Source organism: Sinocyclocheilus anshuiensis, unplaced genomic scaffold (assembly GCF_001515605.1).
Source record: "Sinocyclocheilus anshuiensis isolate Anshui unplaced genomic scaffold, SAMN03320099.WGS_v1.1 scaffold38, whole genome shotgun sequence".
Lineage (NCBI taxonomy): Eukaryota > Metazoa > Chordata > Actinopteri > Cypriniformes > Cyprinidae > Sinocyclocheilus > Sinocyclocheilus anshuiensis.
Genome location: NW_015544213.1, coordinates 1,862,826 through 1,883,300, shown reverse-complemented (window position 1 = coordinate 1,883,300; position 20,475 = coordinate 1,862,826). Strand labels below are relative to the sequence as shown.

The window sequence follows — 20,475 nt, the reverse complement described above, 5'->3', positions numbered from 1 at the left end:
TTCTGTTACACCAAATACACAAAATAATGATCTTTAAAAAAGCATCATATGACCCCTTTAAAGCACTGACCAAATTCAACACCAGAAAAGAGAACAAGCCCAAACCTCTTATCCCAAAAACTTGTAGCAGCGATATAGGTTTATTTTTGTTCAAATTACTCAAAAGAACCTTGACAGCTAGCACAGAACTTTATAATCAAACTGCACACACTTTCAAAACAGTATTGTGGTGGTACTGATGATATCAGATGGTAATGGCATGGAACTTCACAACTGTGATATACTACACCACAGTACTGAATACCAGAGAGTACCATGGTGCATGGTCAAAAAACATGGTAGTACCTTGAGAACACGTCCAAACAACTTAAAGCACTGCGATATGAATTCGGGATGTGTTATCATTTCAGACAGTACTCTAATGTGCAAAACATCAACAAAACACAACCAGTGTCGAGAGCCGATAACACACAGCAGCTAAAGTTACACACAAACACGAAGTTCAAAGTTTACTTTCCAAAAAATCACGAACAATGTCTGTTTTGAGCCACAAGGGGTCTGTCTCAGCTGAGCCTTTCCCTTCCCCCAACACTAGCTTGTTTTATTGTTGAAGACACGCGGTGAATGAGACGTTTTTAGTCTGACGAAAGGTATCAAACGCGTTTTTGTTTTGACGGTTTATCGGTGCGCGTGACAGCATGGCGGTGCCTCTCGAGCGCAACAAACACACACAAGCAGCAAAATAACGCTCGATTCGTGCCAGCGAGTCGGTTCTAACGAACTGTCGTTTTCAGTGATCCGATTCACTTGATTCATCGCTCAAAAGCGCTCCTAGTTCTTTCACAGATGTTTTCGAAATACTCTCAATAAGTTTGTAATAAATCTATAATCTTATTTTACGTTGTACGTAAATTAATGCGTTTCATCTTGGTGTTGTCACGCCAATTCTTGCCAGATAAATGTTAATACAGGCACCTACTCGAACAATATTAAGTTATATATGGCTGTCTGTTTTTCTGCCCTAAAGTACCATGCAAACACAGCGAATCGGTTCGCTCGAATCATTCAAAAGAACCGGCTCAACATAACGATTCGTTCGCGAATCAGACACCAATATAACAAAGACAACTTGGGGGCACTGAGTCCATTAAACCAGTCGGCCGGCTGGAATAAAGTCCAGCTATTGTGTGAGACAAAACACATGGAACTAAGCGACACGCCGCGATTAAGCGCTGTCGTGTCATTAAACTGCCATTTCTGCATCGCCAAATGTCACTCGATGCGCAATTTGGGAACAAAAAAGGTGGACATCCATCCATCCTTCCATCTATTTATCTATACATCCATCCATCTCCAAAAGGCCAGAGTGAGCAGCTCGCTAACCGGCCGGCGGTGAGAATAGGCTGCCGGTGTCTCTCTCTTCCTTACACGGCTGTTGTGCTCGTCCAAGTTTGGGTTGTTCCTCTGAGACGACCTCGTCCGGCCCGAGATGAAGGGACTGATGGGCTTGTGCTCCGAGCTCTTTCTGGTGTTCACCATGATTGCTGTCTGTCCTCGCTGATAGACAGATCCTGTCCTGTAGCTCTTGCCAGTTGCTTTCGTTCTGACTGTGTCTCAGCTAGTGGAGTGCCGAGGCGCCATTTCCCTTTCTCTCTCTCCCTCTCTCTCTCTCCCTCTGCTGTCAGCCAACCGAAACTCTCCGGCGAGCCACTTCCGCTACAGAGAGCGCGCGCTTGTGTGAAGTTGGCGCCACAGAAATTTTGAAAAATAGATTTTTTTTATATATATATACAAAAGCTGCGCAAAGGTGAAAGAATACGTTGTTTTCTTTTAGTTATATTTACACTGTTGGTATTGGCAGTCAACTAATGTTTTAGTATATTTAATTACAGTAAAGTATTTATTTGGTGAAGAATGTAAAAGTTGCAACCTTTTTTTACATTTTTAAAGTTGAAAAATGTGTTAATTTTCTTTCTAATATTTGGCTCCGTAACAAAAAAGTGATCCACGGTCATGTTTGGTCATCCACGAATATGTTTGGACATGCTATGTCCAAAATGTTGAGCATGTACCAGTACCGTGGTATTTTTAAGTACCTTGGACAGTACCGTGCAGTTAATCTAAGCACCATATTACCAGTTTCACTGTGCCATGCACAGTACTTTTTGTTATGGTTATATTTACACGGTTGTTGGCAAAAAAGTATGAATAGGATATGGTTTAAATACAATTGATTTTAATAATTATTATCATTTCAAAACTGAAGATGTCAGGGACATGCAAAGTGACTTCCAGTCACGGAAAAGGATGAATATGTTTATCTTAAAATGTCATGGGAAAATCATGGAAAGTCTATATGAATTTTTTAATACATTTTCATCCAGTGCAGATTTTCTCAAACATCTTTGTTCTAATCAAGTCGTCAGGCAAAATGAAATTTGGAAAATGTCATTTCAATCATAGTAAAGAATGGGAAGTCAGTCCATTTCCAAGTTCAACCAGATGGTTTGACTCTGATATTGTTCTTCTGTTAGGAGGGGTGAGTAAATGGCAGTGCACTTACAAAACACCCTAATGTGATTATCTTTGGCTGAAAATGTGTGTATTATATCCTTCACTAGTGGCTGGTATCTACAACAATAATGATTATTTCCAAACAGGTTTCCCCGAACACTCCCCGTCTCCCCATTCGTCGATGAAACTGATAGCCATGCCCCCAAATTCTCGCCATTGGCAGAGAGCTTCGTTAAACCTTTCTGATTGGCGAACATGCGGGGGCTACTCACTTTCTTTGTTGCTTACAAGTTTATAGCTATCCAATGATTTATCAGAAGGACATTATTTCAGTAATATATGCCAGATAGTAGGGTCAGGTGACGTGTGTTATTAAAATGGCTTCTATAGGAGCGTTAATCTGCACATACTATTGAGGACATTTTGTTTCTGTAATGCTGCTAACTACGTTCAGCGTCTGTCACTATCCACACCCAACACAAACACAACGCGCGCCGGCCTTTATTCAGCTACATTCAGTGAACCAGCTCATTATATTCATATCATAGAGTAGTAAGTAAAACACCATTTCAAGATCATTTGCCTTTGTGATGTCATAGCGACGTGTGCACTGTGCACAAACGTTACGTCAGGCGACGGAGACGTCACAGGAATGGTGGACTGCTGTAGCGCGCGGAGCGGCATGACAACTGTGAGAAACTTACGAGCCGAAAAGACCGCTTTACGACACCATTGAACCCTTACACTGGTAACGATCTACAGTTTTATACTCGGAATTATTAATTTGCGATCCAGAAGTGATATGTTATGGGTTAAGCGTGTGTTTACTGACATAACGCTCCCTACACTGTCCTTACGTAATTTTGGCGCACTGCTTTCATTTGTTATGCTGCTTTTGAACCGTTTGTTAAAGTGAATATGAATAGAACGCTTAAAGCATGCATGTGGGTACCATTACAGTTCAGAGCCTGACCTCAAAACGTTTGATTACATAAACTGAGATTATAAATAGACAAGATATAGTCATAGATTATTGTAAGTGCATCGTGACGCAGATGATCGCATTTTAAATATATCTGATGATCAGATTAATGCTGATGAAATGTCTTCATACTTTTCAAATGCATCAGATGGTAATTTCATGGCACATGTCCAAAAGCCAAGGTTTTACATTATAGAATTTGTTTTTTATATATATATATATATATATATATATATATATATATATATATGTATGTATTTTATGAAATATATTAATATTTATTCCTTTTAATAATATTTTTTAATTTGAATAATTATTCCATTCGTTATCAAAGAACTAAACAGTAATTGAATTCCGTGTATCATTGGTCATTTCTAGGCAGTTGAAAAATCTAGCCTTGATTGAAAAATGTGTTCATTTTAAATGTGTCAAATGTGTCAAACATGTTAATTTTACCTTGACTGGACTGGTATAAAAACAGATCAGTGTTTTGAGAATTTCAGATCTCACTTCACCTATCAATCTCACACAGAAAGTCCTGCTCCATGAATTATTCAGTAAGCACAGATGCAGTGGTTACATTGACTTGCACCATCCTTTATAACTTATATATGCCCGCTTATGTTTGTGTTGCAAGATGGACAACAAAAGACGTCATGATTAGAGATATTGATTCAAGAGAAAGGGTTCAAGATGACACATGGTAAGTCCGCTATAGACTGCTCTGTATCTATTCTCAGCCTTGAAACATTATCATGAGCGAACATTAGGCCATTACTGTATGTTCGTAATTGGAGTAATCTAAAAGCAATCTTCACTCTGTTGCCTTCATGAGCTCTAAGGTGTGAAGGGACACACAATGAGGAAGATGAGGATGATGAGGAGGTTAGCCCTATTAGATCCAGTTTCTCCGTGGAGGACCTGCTCGATGAGGTGGAGAAGATCAGCAGTGTCGCCAGTAGCGGCAAAAAGGTCAGACAGTTTATACCGAGACATCTTGTGTGCAATCGCATTCAGAACATTCTGGTGGTTACCTAAAATAAAAACGTTGTTGCGGTTTAGTAGCTACATCAAGTTAATGTCACTTTGAGAAAAAAAAGTTCACCTACAAATGAAAATGTACTCAACCTCAGACCATCCAATATGTAGATGAGTTTGTTTCTTCATCGAAACCGATTTAGAGAAATTTAGCATTGCTTCACTTGTTTACCAAAGGATCCTAAGCAATGAATGGGTGCCGTCAGAATGAGAGTCTGATAAAAACATAACAATAATCCACATGACTCCAGCTGATCAAATCAGTCTTGTGAAGTGAAAAGCAGCATGTTTGTAAGAAACCAATCCATCAAGGCTTTTTAACTTAAAACTGGTGTTTCTGGCCAAAATACGTGCCCATACTATATAATAATGCTTCCTCCAGGAGAAAAGTCCTCTCACATCAAAATCCACCAGCATATTTGTTTAGAACTCTTTTGGACTGTTTTGGCTTGAAAACGATGCTTGATCTGTGCACTTTTTCACAAAAAAACAATATAATGGATGGAGGACTCATAGTTTAACCAGAAGCAATGGTTTAAAGTGAAAAGTGTCTTAAATGACAGATGTTACAGATCTCTCTAGCTACAGGCCAATAAGTCTTCTTAATTGCGATCAAAAAGTACCGCCCAGTTTTCATAAATGGTTGGCGGAGATGGTTGCCGCCCTTAAGCTCGAAAGGATTCGCTTTTCCAAGATCGATGCTTCTAAAAAATTTGATAAAATCTGGGGCCCCTTCCTTAGGTATCTTTTTAAGAGTTGAATGGATAGCTTCTGTGTTTTATTCCTTCACTCCATCTTTAACGTTTTGTTTATGTTTGATTACGTATGTATTTGTTTAAGGTGTATATTTTTAATTGTATCTGGTGCCTGTTCGTGGGGGTACGTGGGGGGTCTCTTGTTTTTTGTTTTGTAATTTTTTTGAGTTTTTTGTGTATAGTATATTTTTTGCATACATTTTGTGAAACTTTTATTTGTTTTATGTTTATATAAAAACTTATAAATAAAATTATTTTAAAAAAAAAGTGTCTTAAATGACAGATTTGCTTCTTACAAGTACACAGCTTTTCACTTAACAAGATGTTAATTGATTGACTGGAGTGGTGTGGATTACTTTGTGGATTATTGTGATGTTTTATCAGCTGTTTGGACTCTCATTCTGACGGCACCCATTCACTGCAGAGCATCCGTTGGTGAGGAAGTGATGTAATACTACATTTCTCTAAATCTGTTTAGATGAAAAAAATAACTCATCTACATCTTGGATGGCCTAAAGGAGTAAATTTTAATTTTCAGCTTTGATTTTTGGATGAAATATTCCTTTAAGTGTGTAACTTCTGAGTCACTGGCATCATCAAACAGAAATGCAAATATAATCAATTTTTTAAGGGTTCTACAGGCTTCTTAAGGGTGTTTTATGGCCAAACTTTTTCAGGTGGAGATTGTAGTGAGACTGTGGAAAAATGGCTTCACGGTAAACGATGAAGAGTTTCGCAGTTACACTCTAGAAGAAAACCAAGAGTTCTTGGAGGCCATTAAAAGAGGGTGAGTAGTGTTTTTGTCACTGTGGCAATATTATAGCATTCACATTCCAGTTCTTGCAATGGTTTTAAAATGGCCATTCTATTATCATTATTGTATCCATCATATGATGACATGCAGACATAAAATCTTTTAGCTTTGTAACAATCTAAAAATCCTCTATTTAAAGTGAGCTGCCTCTGGAGCTAGAAGGAAGAGCTGAGGATGAAGAACTAGAAGTCAATGTGGAGGATATGAAAGATGAAGTTTATGTCCCAAAGAAAAAGACCTTTCACCCGTTTACAGGCCGAGGTTACAGACTGGGAAGGTAGTAGATCCTCTCTGGGTTATATTGTTTTGAATTGGCCAAAGATTCACACCTGAAGAGAAGTCATAATAGTGATACTTCAGTATATGCTATTTAAGCATTAAAATGAAAGATTTGAGTAATTCATCTAGTCTTAGTTATTCCCACAAACATCCACTAGGTGTCCTTGCAGCACTACTCAGTGATGTTTTGACTGTAAATGTGGAATGGATAGCTTCTGTGTTTTATTCCTTCACTCCATCTTTAACGTTTTGTTTATGTTTGATTACGTATGTATTTGTTTAAGGTGTATATTTTTAATTGTATCTGGTGCCTGTTCGTGGGGGTACGTGGGGGGTCTCTTGTTTTTTGTTTTGTAATTTTTTTGAGTTTTTTGTGTATAGTATATTTTTTGCATACATTTTGTGAAACTTTTATTTGTTTTATGTTTATATAAAAACTTATAAATAAAATTATTTTTAAAAAAAAGTGTCTTAAATGACAGATTTGCTTCTTACAAGTACACAGCTTTTCACTTAACAAGATGTTAATTGATTGACTGGAGTGGTGTGGATTACTTTGTGGATTATTGTGATGTTTTATCAGCTGTTTGGACTCTCATTCTGACGGCACCCATTCACTGCAGAGCATCCGTTGGTGAGGAAGTGATGTAATACTACATTTCTCTAAATCTGTTTAGATGAAAAAAATAACTCATCTACATCTTGGATGGCCTAAAGGAGTAAATTTTAATTTTCAGCTTTGATTTTTGGATGAAATATTCCTTTAAGTGTGTAACTTCTGAGTCACTGGCATCATCAAACAGAAATGCAAATATAATCAATTTTTTAAGGGTTCTACAGGCTTCTTAAGGGTGTTTTATGGCCAAACTTTTTCAGGTGGAGATTGTAGTGAGACTGTGGAAAAATGGCTTCACGGTAAACGATGAAGAGTTTCGCAGTTACACTCTAGAAGAAAACCAAGAGTTCTTGGAGGCCATTAAAAGAGGGTGAGTAGTGTTTTTGTCACTGTGGCAATATTATAGCATTCACATTCCAGTTCTTGCAATGGTTTTAAAATGGCCATTCTATTATCATTATTGTATCCATCATATGATGACATGCAGACATAAAATCTTTTAGCTTTGTAACAATCTAAAAATCCTCTATTTAAAGTGAGCTGCCTCTGGAGCTAGAAGGAAGAGCTGAGGATGAAGAACTAGAAGTCAATGTGGAGGATATGAAAGATGAAGTTTATGTCCCAAAGAAAAAGACCTTTCACCCGTTTACAGGCCGAGGTTACAGACTGGGAAGGTAGTAGATCCTCTCTGGGTTATATTGTTTTGAATTGGCCAAAGATTCACACCTGAAGAGAAGTCATAATAGTGATACTTCAGTATATGCTATTTAAGCATTAAAATGAAAGATTTGAGTAATTCATCTAGTCTTAGTTATTCCCACAAACATCCACTAGGTGTCCTTGCAGCACTACTCAGTGATGTTTTGACTGTAAATGTGTCAAGATTATCCAGATGTTGGTGTTAGATAGTTGACCATGTGAAATCACATGACACCACAATAATTGCAGTTCATTGGACAAAGCTAGGCTTTTAACCATACTTTAGAAATTGATTAAGTGGAAATGATTTCCCTCTGTAGTGTGGCTCCGCGAGTGGTGGCCAGGTCTCGGTCGATACATGAGGACTGTTCTGGTCCTCCTCTCCCAGCTGTGGAGCTGAATGAGGACCTCCCTGTGACCTCCCTCCAGATTTGGCTGGCAGACGGTCAGCGTCTCGTGCAGAGGTTTAATCTGTGCCATCGGTGAGTATCATATGCTCGTAGAAGGTGAATCTTATGAAAACACATCTGGGTCATATTTCCCACTAAAGAAAATATGTTTTGTTTATTTGTTTTGTGTGATTTCTGCAGCACTAATTTTGCCAAATTAAATAAATAAATTAGATTAAACTGATTGCAAAAAGAATGGCAGATTCAGATTTTCTGAACACACTTCCTGTGAAATCATTGGTCAGTTTTGAGGACCATTAAGATTTTTTGCATGACATACTATTTATGAAATGAAGTATGTTATATATATTTCAATCATGACAACTCTCTGAACATTTTAGCATGGTGATGGATATGACAATGTTAATATATTTGGTCTTGGCGGAACAGATCTGCTACGCTGCTGCTGCTGAATTGCTGCTGCTGTTGATTATTGCTGTATTTATTATTGCTGCTGCTGCAAGCAAGTACAGGAAATTTCTACTGCCAATGCGTATGGCGATACGGTGCCATAAGTATTTAAGACATACTGCTGCTGCACAAATAGCATATAAAATAACCCCATAGCAGATCTATACAGGAGGAGCTGGGGAAGGCGGAGGGTTTCAGAGAACTCTGAAAGTGCGCTGCAGGAATCTCTAGTGAATGCTAGCCAGCCATATAAATGCAAGGCAGTAAGCTCATTGGCTGCATATGCAGCATGAACCAATCAGCTTGTGCCAAGTCATTTAACTCTCTGAATATCATCAGTTACGTTAAACACCCCGTCAGAATGCGCCATCTAGAGTTTCATGACTGAACTATATATATATATTATATATATATAACTTATGTAGTATTGTTATATAGAAGTATTATTTACTATCTATAGTGTATGTGCCTCAGTTTTAATGCAAGTAGTACAAATGTTTTATGAAGTACGCTCACTCAGGGACTTTTTTATTAAGAATTTACCAGAAAAGATTTTAGATTTTTTTTATTATCATATGTTAATTTAAAAAATCTTGTATAATCTTGTATAGCTTGGTTTTTATTTTGTGTTTATGTAAGTCTTGTACTATCTCAACTTAGCCATGTGTTTGCCATGAAGATAGCCTTAGGTGCTGGCATGGCAATAACTACTACAACTACTATAGCGTATGTGTGTGTGCATGCAACTGTATGCAATATATGTTTTAAGCAAAATGTAATATTCCATATTTGACGCCATCAAAATACTGCAGCCAACTATTTGTACTATTAAATTATTTGGTCTAAATGCATGGAAGCATTTTTGGTTTGTGTCTTGCACCACAAAGCATCACCTTAAAAAAACTAATATAACTGAATATGCATTTTTATATATATAGTGTAATATGCTTTTATAAACTGGACACAGCTAAGATTATGTCTGAATGTTCTTATTGTATTGTCAATAAATCCACCCTGGGCATGTTGTGATGCTCCAGTTTTGAAATCCTACCCTCAAAAGCTCTTACATAATTATGTAATATATGTAATATAAGCTCACAAGGTAAAATGGAAAAATTGTAAGCTGCAACTTTGCAGCAGATCAAATCAGATTACGTTTGCGTCACAACATGTAAAGATTTCATGCTTCTGACTTGAACATGATTTCTGCAAAGCTCCCTGAGAAGATGCATTCACATTGGCCTTTATGTAATTGTTCCAGGATCAGTGATGTGCAGCATTTTGTGGAGCAGGCTCAGAGAACAGATGCTCCATTCGTCCTGACTACATCCCTGCCGTTCCGAGAGCTGAGAGATGAGGGTCAGAGTTTGGAGGAAGCCGACTTAGCAAATGCTGTCATCGTTCAGAGGCCTCTCAACACACAAGCTCCTTTTGGTCACTCCTGACTGTTCCTGCTTGCACCAGAGACTCCGATTTATTGGTCCCACGTGTTTGACTGACATTTCATAAATACTTTCTTAAAGGAATAGTTCACCCAAAAATGGAAATATATTCACCCTCAGGCCATCCGAGATGTAGGTTTGTTTCTTCATTAAAGCAGATTTAGAGAAATTTAGCATTACATCACCAATGGATGCTCTGCAGTGAATGGGTGCCGTCAGAATGAGAGTCCAAACAGTTGATAAAAACATCACAATAATCCACACGTAATCCACACCACTCCAGTCCATCAATTAACTAGTCTTGTGAAGTGAAAAGCTGCTTGTTTGTAAAAAACAAAGAAACAAATCAATCATTAAATGCGTTTTAACTTTAAACTGTTGCTTCTGGCCAAAATACGAGTCCATAATCTAATAATGTTCCCTCCAGAGAAAGAATTAATTCCGTTATCTGAACATATTTCATTGGAACTGTTTTGGACTGTTTTCTCTTGTAAACAGTGCTTAATCTGCATATTTCTCTCCTGATCCAGACGAGCTGACGTTTTCACTGGAAAAAGCAATCTAATAGAGGACTTTAGCTCGAAATAACAGTTTGAAGTTTAAAATGTCTTGAATGTCTTGGTGTTTATTACAAACATGCTGCTTTTCACTTCACAAGATGTTAATTGATAGACTGGAGTAGTGTGGATTATTGTGATGTTTTTATCAGCTGTTTGGACTCTCATTCTGACGGCACCCATTCACTGCAAAGAGGATCCATTGGTGAGCAAGTGATGGAAAGCTTCATTTCTCTAAATCTGTTCCAGTGCAGAAACAATCTCATCTACATTCTGGATGGCTTGAGGGTGAGTATAATTTGCATTTTTGGGTGAACTATTCCTTTAAAACCATAAAGGCCTATGGGTTTTTGTTGTTTGTTTTTCCAATTTTGTCTGACTTTGAAAACATTTAGGACATTACTAAGACATTATAGATGGCCACTTCAACACAAATAGATTTAAAGGAATAATTTGCCAAAAAAGTGAAAAAATCAGACTGAAATGGTTGTCGAGTTCACTGACTCAGTGATCCAGTCACAGCAAGTTAACTTACATTTCAGTTGAATGGAATGACATGTGGGTGTTAAAAAAAAAAAAAAGTTAAATAAATGCAGAGTTTTCATAGTCGAGTGAATTATTCTTTAAAATTTAGTTTTTAAGGTTCCCATCATGTTCTTTTACAGTTGGAAGCGTTGGCCTTTTCTGATGCAATGCAGTATGCACAAGCCAAGTATTTACCCTTCACTATTATACATGTTTACACATAGATCACTGAAGAATTCAGATCATGGAAGCTGCCATGATGCTTAATAGAGTTGTGTTCGATCATCTGTGCTGGTATGTCTTACTGTGGACCGGATAAGTTATAAATGTCAAATGTTATATGCACTTTGCCTAAGACAGAGGCTCTGTTATAAAGACCTCTGCTTGCAATAAACCTACTGAAGATATGCTGATTCCGTTTCTCATTTCAAAGGGGAGTAAATGGAATCCAATGTGTTTTAAATGCACATAGAGATGATAAGTAGAAATTTAGGAGACTTTCTGATCAATATGCAGCTTTTTGCGTGTATTCATTTGAACCTTTCTTCTGAAAAAAATTCCTATTTTAAATATTTTAGAAGTGCATTAGGGGAAAAAAATCATATGGTTCAGTTGTCTATAATTTTTTGAGTAGTTTAAGTTGATCCACTATCTGCAGTGCAATTGATTCAAACTATTTTCATCACTATATAATCTAGGAATCATTCAAGGAATGAGTGGAATTACTAGTTCTAGTCTCTACTGTTGTTCCATTCTAATCTCGTTCCAACTATCCATTTAAACATCCTGTTTATTTCCACATATTGTTTATCGTTGCACAAAATGTTGGAAATGCGTTTACATGTAGTGCCAACCATATGGTTGATTTCCTGGCCAGCGGGCTAAATGTCAAGAATTTCTGGAGTATGTTAAGGTTGATGTGACCAGGTCTGACCATCAGGCCGGATAAGCATTTTATTTATTAATCTTTTAATTAATAGCAAATGTATATTTGGGAGTTTGTAAGCCGTTAATAAAAAAATATGAATTTTTAAGTCATGGTAAACAGTTGTCTGATCACCTCTTTAAGTCGGATTTGCTTCTGTGAATTTAAAAGGTTTTATGCATTTTGTTTGTGGTTTATGCATAAAAATAACTGACAAACACTTAAAATTCTACAGAGACTTAATGTTTCAATATGTCTATTTTTAAATCTGGTATATCTAAACACCCATATTGTTCTTAATTAAGTGCTGTTCTTTTGAACTTTCTATTCATCAAAGAATCCTGAGAAAAAAAGTGTACACAACTTTTCTCAACATTGATAATAATAAATATTTCTTGAGCAGTAAATCAGCATATTAGAATGATTTCTGAAGGATCATGTGACACTGAAGACTGGAGTAATGATGCTGCAAATTCAACTTTGCCATCATAGGAATAAATTGCATTTTAAAACATTTCAACAGAAAACAGTCATTTAAAATTGTAAAATATTTTCACAATATTACTGTTTTGGCTTTATTTTGGATCAAATAAATGCAGCCTTGGCGCATTTCCAAAACACTACAACTTATAATTAAAATGCCTGTACGCTAATAATTTGCTTTATTTACTGTCATGTTAGTTAGGATGTCTCACTAGATCTAGGATCCTGTGAGTTGTCTTTGCTGTGCTGTAGGGGGCGCGCATGTGTGTTTGTGATTACATCTATTGAACGTGCTGCTGCAGTGAATGTGAGTGATGGAACCTGCTGCAGTTCATCCACCGCTGCAGCAGCTGCGCAGCTCACCGCATCACTCAGGTTATCTGTCTGTCTGTCTGTCTGTCTGTCTGTCTGTCTGTCTGTCTATCTATACCATTGTATTACCAAGATACGTTTTGTTAGTGTATGTGCATTCTATATTATTTAATCAAATTAACATGTCAGTTGATATCAAAAATGCATGGGAAAAATAAAAAATTTTACATTATGTGTAGGCCTACTGAAAATATTTCTGATGGAAAAGTGAATGTTAGATGTTCTGTGTTAATTATATATTCAGCACATAAGCCTAATTAAAATTTTAAGCAACTGTTACTTTGCATACGTGTTTATTTAGTGTTTTTTAATGTCAGTGTAACAGTGTAGGAATGTAAGCTGTATCAGATTCAGGTAAGCAGCTTGTTTTGGTAGAGTGAGGCATCTGATTGGCTCACATCTGTGAGCGACAGCTGGAACGCATCTGTGCATGTGGCCTCTGTAGCTCTGTAACCCTGCCCATCCTCTGCCTGCTGCAGTATGTGAATGGATGCAGGCACAGCTGTAGCCAGCTCTGAGAAGCCAGAGAGTTCAGCTGCTGTCTCTGTACCCCTCGCACCGGCTGCCATGGCCAAGGGGGAGAAAGCCCGGGTCACATCAGGGGACAAACTCATGATGAAGCACCCTGAACCTGCTTTCACCAAGGTTCCACCACAGGTAAGGCAATGTGATGCACACTTATGTTTTTCTGTGTTAGTTATGTACATGCATATTGCAATGTTTATATATATATATTATATATATATATATGCTATTTGGAAAGTATATATATACTGTACTAATGGTCTTTAGCTTGCAATGATGCGTGCAGTCTGAGACTCCATCAGAGAACATTTGCCTCAACAATCATGAAAAAATGATTGCTACACTTGCCAGTCTGGGTTTTGAGAGCTTGATATTGTTTTTCACACTCTTTGCACAAAAGTAGTCGCATTCAGATTGGAGGTGAAAGTCCAGGGTGAATTTGACCTTGTAAGTGTAGTGATATAATGTGTTCTCAAATCTCGCTGGTCATAAAGCCTTAAACCTTCATTATGTCATCCAGATTCATCCTCACGCAAACATACACAGTGAAAATCAGCTTAGAGCGGCAACTGTGAGGCAGAAGGCTAAGCACTAAGAGCTCGGTTAAAGCGCACAAAAATCATGGGTCCGGGTCACATTTCACCCCAAAATCAGAAGAAAAATAATAATAATTTGCATGATGAAAATTAAGTCTAATTTTCAGAACATTAAGATTGTTTGCACCTTGACATGATTTTCACAACTGCTAAACAAATGTCTCCTTTAAAATACGTGCTTAATTACTTAAAAAGTCACAATACAAACGTAAATAAATAATAGGAAAAAACAGCGCACACGCACACACACACACACACACACACACACACACACACACACACACACACAAAACAGAAATAGAAAAAGATAAATGTAAGTGTAGTTTTTTGGTGAAATATTTTCCAGACATGTTTTTGACAAGCTTTGTGAAATACAAAACTCCTGCAGGAATCGAATGAAATTTTTTTACTTATGCCAGCTATTACAGTTCAGATCTGTCTTCTTCCCACACTTCAGTGCTGCTATCATGATGTTGCTGTTTTCAATCTGTGAGGAAGTCAGATATTTTGTGTCTCAGCTCACTGACTTCCTGTTTGTGTCCATCATGATAACAGCAACAAAAATAAACTTTGTGAGAATTCCAGCAATCCTTCCTCGATGTTAGTGTGCTGAGGATAGTTTCTAGGGCGATTGGGATGGTTGCTAAATGGATGTCTTCCAATCTGAGTCCAGATAACCATTAATAGGATTCTCTGATTGGGTCCCTTGTTCAGTGTACCATTGAAAAGTTTTTTTTGAGTTTGAAAGACACGCTGTAAAAAAAATTCTGTAAAATTTACGGTAAAAAAACGGCAGCTGTGGTTGCCAGAATTTTACCGTAAAAAATACGGTAGCAACGTTTTAGGTTTTACAGTTTTAACTTAAATTTACAGTTACATACCGTAATTTCATTAACTGATATAATGTTAATATACCAACCTTATTGAAGTACTGAAATCTGTTTTGTACCTTTGTAATACACTGATAACCACCAAATGCAGGTGGTGATGAGAAAGTCACATGATGAACCAAAGCCCATCACAAGCAGCTTTTAAATAATAACATATATAGAAGGTCCACAGTGCCATTCACACAAACACCAAACACCATCATGGTAACACACGTGAAACTGAAATAATGCAATAAACATTCATTTAACAACATTAGGTGTATACAAAACTGATAAGAAAAAACTAAGAAGAAACATAGTTATTTCAACAAAAAAACATCAAATTTGAAATGTAACGCAGTGAATTCTGGGAATGTCAATTTACGGTTATTCACTGTAAATTATACGTCTTTTTTACTTCCAAAAACGGTATACTACCGTAAAATTCATGTCCAATACATGTAATGTCCAATACAGTTTTTCACCATATATAGTAGGGGAATTTACCGTTAACCATTTAACAGGTTTTTACTGTAGCATTTTTACAGTCTTTTACCGTTAAATTCACAGTCTTTTTTTTACAATACTTTCATTGAGCAAGAACTAATTAAACAAACATGAGAAAAGTGACAGTTAAAAAAAATACTAAAACATTTTATTTCTATTTCAAATAAATGTTGTTCTTTTGGACTTTCTAGTCATTAAATAATGTTGAACAAAAAAGAAAAAACATGTTACTGTTTCCACAAAATTATTAAGCAGCACAACTCTTTTCAAAAGTGATAATAATAATAAATGTTTCTTGAGAAGCAAATCAGAATGATTTCTGAAGGATCATGTGACACTGAAGAATGCTGAAAATTCAGCTTTGCATCACGGGAATAAATTATATTTGAACATATATTAAAATAGAAAATAATTTTATTCCACAATATTACTGTTTTTACTGTATTTTGATCAAATAAATCCAGCCTTGGTGAGCAAATAAGACTTCTTTCAAAAACACTGAAAAAATCTTATCCCAAACCTTTGAACAGTATTCTAAACCATTGTCCAAGTTTAAAAAAAAAGTATTAGCACACCTTTCACTTCTGTATTTTTGTCTTGTTCTCCAGTAAAATATATAAATAAAATAAATAAGTATTCATTTCTGTCAAAAAATTTAAATCAACTAAAAATCTAGCGAGGTTTATGCTCACTAGGGGGAAAAAATGTGTGCTTAAAAAAAATCCTCAAAACCAGTGTTATCTTACAAAGTAAAAAAACATTTTAATGTAAGAGATTTTCTTTTTTTACCAGAAAACAAGACAAAAATACTAATTAAGAAAGTTTTTTTTTTCTCTTCTTCTTCTTCTTTTCAGAACTTAACAAGAATGTGTATTTAGAGTTGGGGGTTTGTTCAAATCACAATACGACATGTGCAATAGCAAGAGTCATGCTTAGTAGGAGATCAACCAGAATTAGTTTCAGCTTCTAGGCTAAGCACTCAAGCTTCCTGATTCATTTCACACTTTAGTAGGCCTACCATCAAATCCTCTTACTGTTCCTTCGTTAGATGAATAACACAAAGAAGCTTCATAATTTAGATTAAATAGACTTGGGTGTATATCCAGTCTTTTCATTTTCTTGCCTGAGTTATCCGAATAATTACATTGTGATTTCAGAAGTCATTCATCTTGGTGACGTTGCGAACGGCAGGGAGAAACTCAGCGAGTTAATTACAGTGTCTTTTGAAGAGTGATCGGTCCTGCCCTCTGTGGTTGTTTTGCTGCGAGGGTACTCAGAGTGTATGTTGGCGTAGAGACGCCAAACACCGGCTTTGATTGAGCGGATGAATGAGTTAACAACTCAAAAGAGGAGCGTTTGACTTCTGTAGTATTTTCAGCACCAAATGTCTGTCTCCAAGATTTCTCTCGTAAATATATGGCTCTGAGCGGCGGTTAGACTTCCCTTTTATATGTTGAAAGGATCTCCTCTCTGTTTTCTACTCACACGCCGCACATGTGCAGACACACACACATACACACCCTCAAAAACACACATTTACTCTGCCTTATCCACAGAGCTTTCCAAGGAGTGAGTGTCCTTTTAATGTGTGAAATGCTTTACATTCAGAAAGCCGCTGAAAGCACACATGCACACACATTTATTTATTCATTACGGAAATGACAAGTCACTCAATACTCCTTTGAGTTCTCCATTGTGTCATTGCTGGGTCCCTTTGAATGGCAAGTGCAGTTTAGTTTAGTGATGTGGTTTCACTTTTAAATGAGTAGTTTAGCCAAAAATAGTTTTAAATGAGTAGTTTACCCTCAGACCATCCAAGATGTAAAAGAGTTTGTTTCTTCATTGGAACTGATTTAAAGAAATTTTGCATTTCATCACAATGGAACCTCTGCAGTGAATGGGTGCCGTCAGAATGAGAGTTCAAACTGCTGATAAAAGCATCACAATAATCCACGAGTAATTCACACAACTCCAGTCTATCAATTAACATCCTGTGAAGCGACAAGCTCAGTGTTTGTACAAAACAAATCCATAATTAAGCCATTTTTGACTTTGACTAAAATATTATTCATAATCCATAATAACACTTTCTCAAGTGAAAAAAGTCCATCCCCTGTTTTCCTCTCACATCAAAATCCACTAACATATTTGTTTAGAAATGTTTTGGACTATTTGCACTTGTAAACAGTGCTTGATCTGTGCATATTTCTCTCCTAATTAAAAATGACAACTTTTTCACTGGAGAAAGTAACATTATGTATAGCCGTAAGCAGCGGTTTGAAGTTAAAAAAACGTCTTGATGAATTTGTTACAAAAGCACGAACGCAGTTTTTTGCTTTACAAGACATTAACTGATGGACTGGTGTGGATTATTGTGATGTTTTTATCAGCTGTTTGGACTCTCATTCTGATGGCACCCATTCACTGCAGAGGTACAAAAGGTACTGGTAATTTTCTCGCAGGACATTTTCCATTAATTAACTTGCCTTTATTTTCTAAAACACAATACCAAGCACAATTCAATGTACAGGGAAACACCTGTGAAAAATGAATATGAAAAAAAAAATCCTTTTTATTAACACAGTACATTTGACTCTATTTTAATGGACCTTTTTAGAGTGTATAATGTAACACCAGTAGCTTTTTTATCTTTAAAGAACTATATAGCAACTTAAGAACGTTACACAGTCAAAAGCGTTCTTTTTATTTTTATTTTAAAGGGTGTTCTCTGTGATCAAATACCCCACCACTCACAGCAGTGGAAGCATCTGGATTAAATATTACCTGTGGTTTTGAAGGGTCTCGGGCTGAGGACCCTTCAAACTATCCCACCCACAGCTGGAGAAAGAGAAACTCTGAACCGCCGACCGTCCTAAAGACAGATGCTGTGATTATCACCCAGAAACCTCAATATAATAACTCCACATGGGGATGGTCTAGCACCTCTAATCAAGTACTAACCAACTACAACAAATCAAGATGAATTACTTTGAAGACAATAAAAATGAAAAGGTAGAAAGTTCAGCAGTAACATTTCAATAAAACATCACATGAAATATTAAATAAAAATTAAAAACATTTGAAAATGAAACTTTCGGGTACAAATAGCACTGTAAGAATGACCCGCCAGCGTCAAAATGTAACCTGGTTTCTTGCATATTATTTTCTGACTCTGTGGCTTTATTTTTCAGACTCATCTGGATCAGAAGCTCTCTGTATGTAGCAAGCTCTGTTTCGCCATCGGAGGGGCACCGAATCAAGTCGCCGGGAGCGCAACAGCGTTCTTCCTTCAAATATATCTACTTGACATTGCACAGGTGAAATCTCCACATATTATAATAAAATATGAAGCCATATAATACTTGCGGATATGATGTTAATAGTGCATATTAATCACAGAATAGCACCCTATTAATTCTTTGATTAATCGAAAGAGAAGCTACAAATAATTTCACTGTTAATGATTCTGCTCTTTTAACTTTTAATACTTCTAGCAAGAACCGTACTACAGTCTGAATAACAAATAATGATTTCCATTAATGTAGATGTTCACTTTCTCTTCTCCTGACAGATTCACCCGTTCCAGGCGTCCATGGTGTTGTTCGTCGGTAAGGCTTGGGGGGCAATTACTGACCCTATTGTGGGATTCTTCATCACTAAAAGCAAATGGACAAAGATTGGACGACTCATGCCATGGTGAGTGGCATATTTTTTCTGTAATCATTCACAAAGTCAGCAAGTTTAAGGTGCCTAGTGTCTTAAAATCTGTTCGTATTTTAAAAGTTGTAGTGTCTTCCAGTCTTTAGTCAAGATAACACTACATGCTTACGTAATAATGACATCTAAGCAGGTACCAAAAGGTTGCTAAAGGTCTCTTAAAATGAGCATAATTACAAATCTGAAAGTCCTTCCCATATGGACGTCTCAGGAGATTAAAGTGACGACATACCCAAGATGTGAGTGTCTGACAGGAAGTTCTCATTATACTCTGATGTGACATCATAGTGTCTGGGAGGAAGTAGTTAAGGTTTGTTTTTCGGAGAATCACTGTGGAACATCTCAGCCATGCCCATGTGGGCCTTCTGGTGTGTCTCAGTGTTTATTATGCTAAAGCTGTGCCAACACAAAGACATCATTTAGATTTACAGATTCTATGTTCACTCTTCAAAGGGAAAATTCTACTATATTACTCATCCCATTGGTGTTATGCAAAAATCACTTTATTTCGTTTTTAGTTACATAATTAGTGATATTTTTAAAGCGTTTTTTTTGTCCTCTTTAAACCACCTTTTAAACTGTCAGATAATGTTTAGAAGTTCAGTGCAGTTCCTAAAATTTAAGGGACACTTCTAAATCTCTTTGTTTGACGTACAAAGAAATTATGTAATACCACAAAAAATATAAAGTCTGTTCCAGAGACATTATGAGGAAGCTGATTAATAGAAAAAAATCTTCTTTTTCTTTTATTATTTTTACACATTTATGGGCAGCTCTTCCATTACTTTGACTATAAATTATTAACAAATATTATTATATATAATAATATAATAATATCAACACATCAGTACTGTATATTAACTTTTCATGAACTTTTAGGATTTGTCATGTTTTATTCTGTTTAACTGAGTAATTGTGGGTATTTGAGTTTTAGGAATAAACTTATAATAAAAAGTTATGACAATAAATGAAATATATTTTTCTTCAATTTTTATATAATAGTGCTTAACAGATCAGTACCGTATATTTACTTTTTTTATTATTTTATTATAATTTATCATGTTTGATTGTACTTTATTCTTATTAAAATAAGTTTGTTACTATGTTTTGGTTAAATGTAAGCAAAAAAAACAAGACTATGCTATGTTGATAATAAAATATATCTTATATTTTTACATTTCAAATAATTATTTTCTCTAGTGGTCTCAAACTTTTGGACCGCACTACATGTGTCTGTGCATTATTTCCCTCAGGTCACTTGCCCCCATTAAAATATCAGGTCATCTCACCTCATTCAGCACCTTACAGACCATCCAGCTCTCCCCATTCACACTAACCCATCTGTCCTGCTCTCTCTCTCTCTCTCTCTCTCTCTCTCTCTCTCTCTCTCTCTCTCTTGT

The 20,475-nt window shown here is 36.3% G+C and overlaps 3 protein-coding genes across 8 annotated transcripts in view; 2 read left to right on the top strand and 1 right to left on the bottom strand.

The window, feature by feature from the left end:
- The window catches only part of LOC107697175 (ATPase family AAA domain-containing protein 2B-like), a 150,478-nt gene that overhangs the window by 129,842 nt on the left and 161 nt on the right, over positions 1-20,475 (bottom strand). The window contains exon 2 of one of the 4 annotated variants that reach the window (XM_016497846.1): positions 1,384-1,653. In XM_016497846.1, coding sequence (XP_016353332.1) covers positions 1,384-1,539 — 156 coding nt within the window. In that variant the 5' untranslated portion in view covers positions 1,540-1,653. Of the gene's footprint in view, positions 1-345; positions 458-1,383; positions 1,726-20,475 lie in introns of those variants that run through there. The other 3 variants (XM_016497845.1, XM_016497847.1, XM_016497848.1) reach the window with 3 other exon arrangements.
- Positions 3,142-10,136, top strand: LOC107697178 (UBX domain-containing protein 2A-like). 2 transcript variants are annotated; one of them, XM_016497853.1, is made up of 7 exons: positions 3,142-3,262; positions 4,134-4,199; positions 4,339-4,468; positions 5,967-6,076; positions 6,243-6,380; positions 8,018-8,179; positions 9,819-10,136. In XM_016497853.1, exons 2-7 carry the CDS (start codon positions 4,153-4,155, stop codon positions 10,000-10,002), a joined length of 771 nt encoding a protein of 256 aa, XP_016353339.1. In that variant the 5' UTR covers positions 3,142-3,262; positions 4,134-4,152; the 3' UTR covers positions 10,003-10,136. The 2 variants fall into 2 exon arrangements, with proteins under 2 accessions (XP_016353339.1, XP_016353340.1); XM_016497854.1 differs by having other exon boundaries at positions 4,332-4,468.
- Positions 13,345-20,475, top strand: part of LOC107697177 (major facilitator superfamily domain-containing protein 2B-like) — a 20,933-nt gene continuing 13,802 nt past the window's right edge. The window contains exons 1-4 of one of the 2 annotated variants that reach the window (XM_016497852.1): positions 13,448-13,518; positions 18,079-18,370; positions 18,550-18,675; positions 18,930-19,054. In XM_016497852.1, coding sequence (XP_016353338.1) covers positions 18,338-18,370; positions 18,550-18,675; positions 18,930-19,054 — 284 coding nt within the window. In that variant the 5' untranslated portion in view covers positions 13,448-13,518; positions 18,079-18,337. Of the gene's footprint in view, positions 13,519-18,078; positions 18,371-18,549; positions 18,676-18,929; positions 19,055-20,475 lie in introns of both variants that reach the window. The other variant, XM_016497850.1, reaches the window with a different exon arrangement.

Coding starts and splice junctions, on each gene's coding strand:
- LOC107697178 (XM_016497853.1), top strand. CDS start 4,153: ATGATTAGAGATATTGATTCAAGAGAAAGGGTTCAAGATGACACATG. Junction 4,200..4,338: donor AGGGTTCAAGATGACACATG/GTAAGTCCGCTA, acceptor ATGAGCTCTAAG/GTGTGAAGGGACACACAATG. Junction 6,381..8,017: donor CGAGGTTACAGACTGGGAAG/GTAGTAGATCCT, acceptor TTCCCTCTGTAG/TGTGGCTCCGCGAGTGGTGG.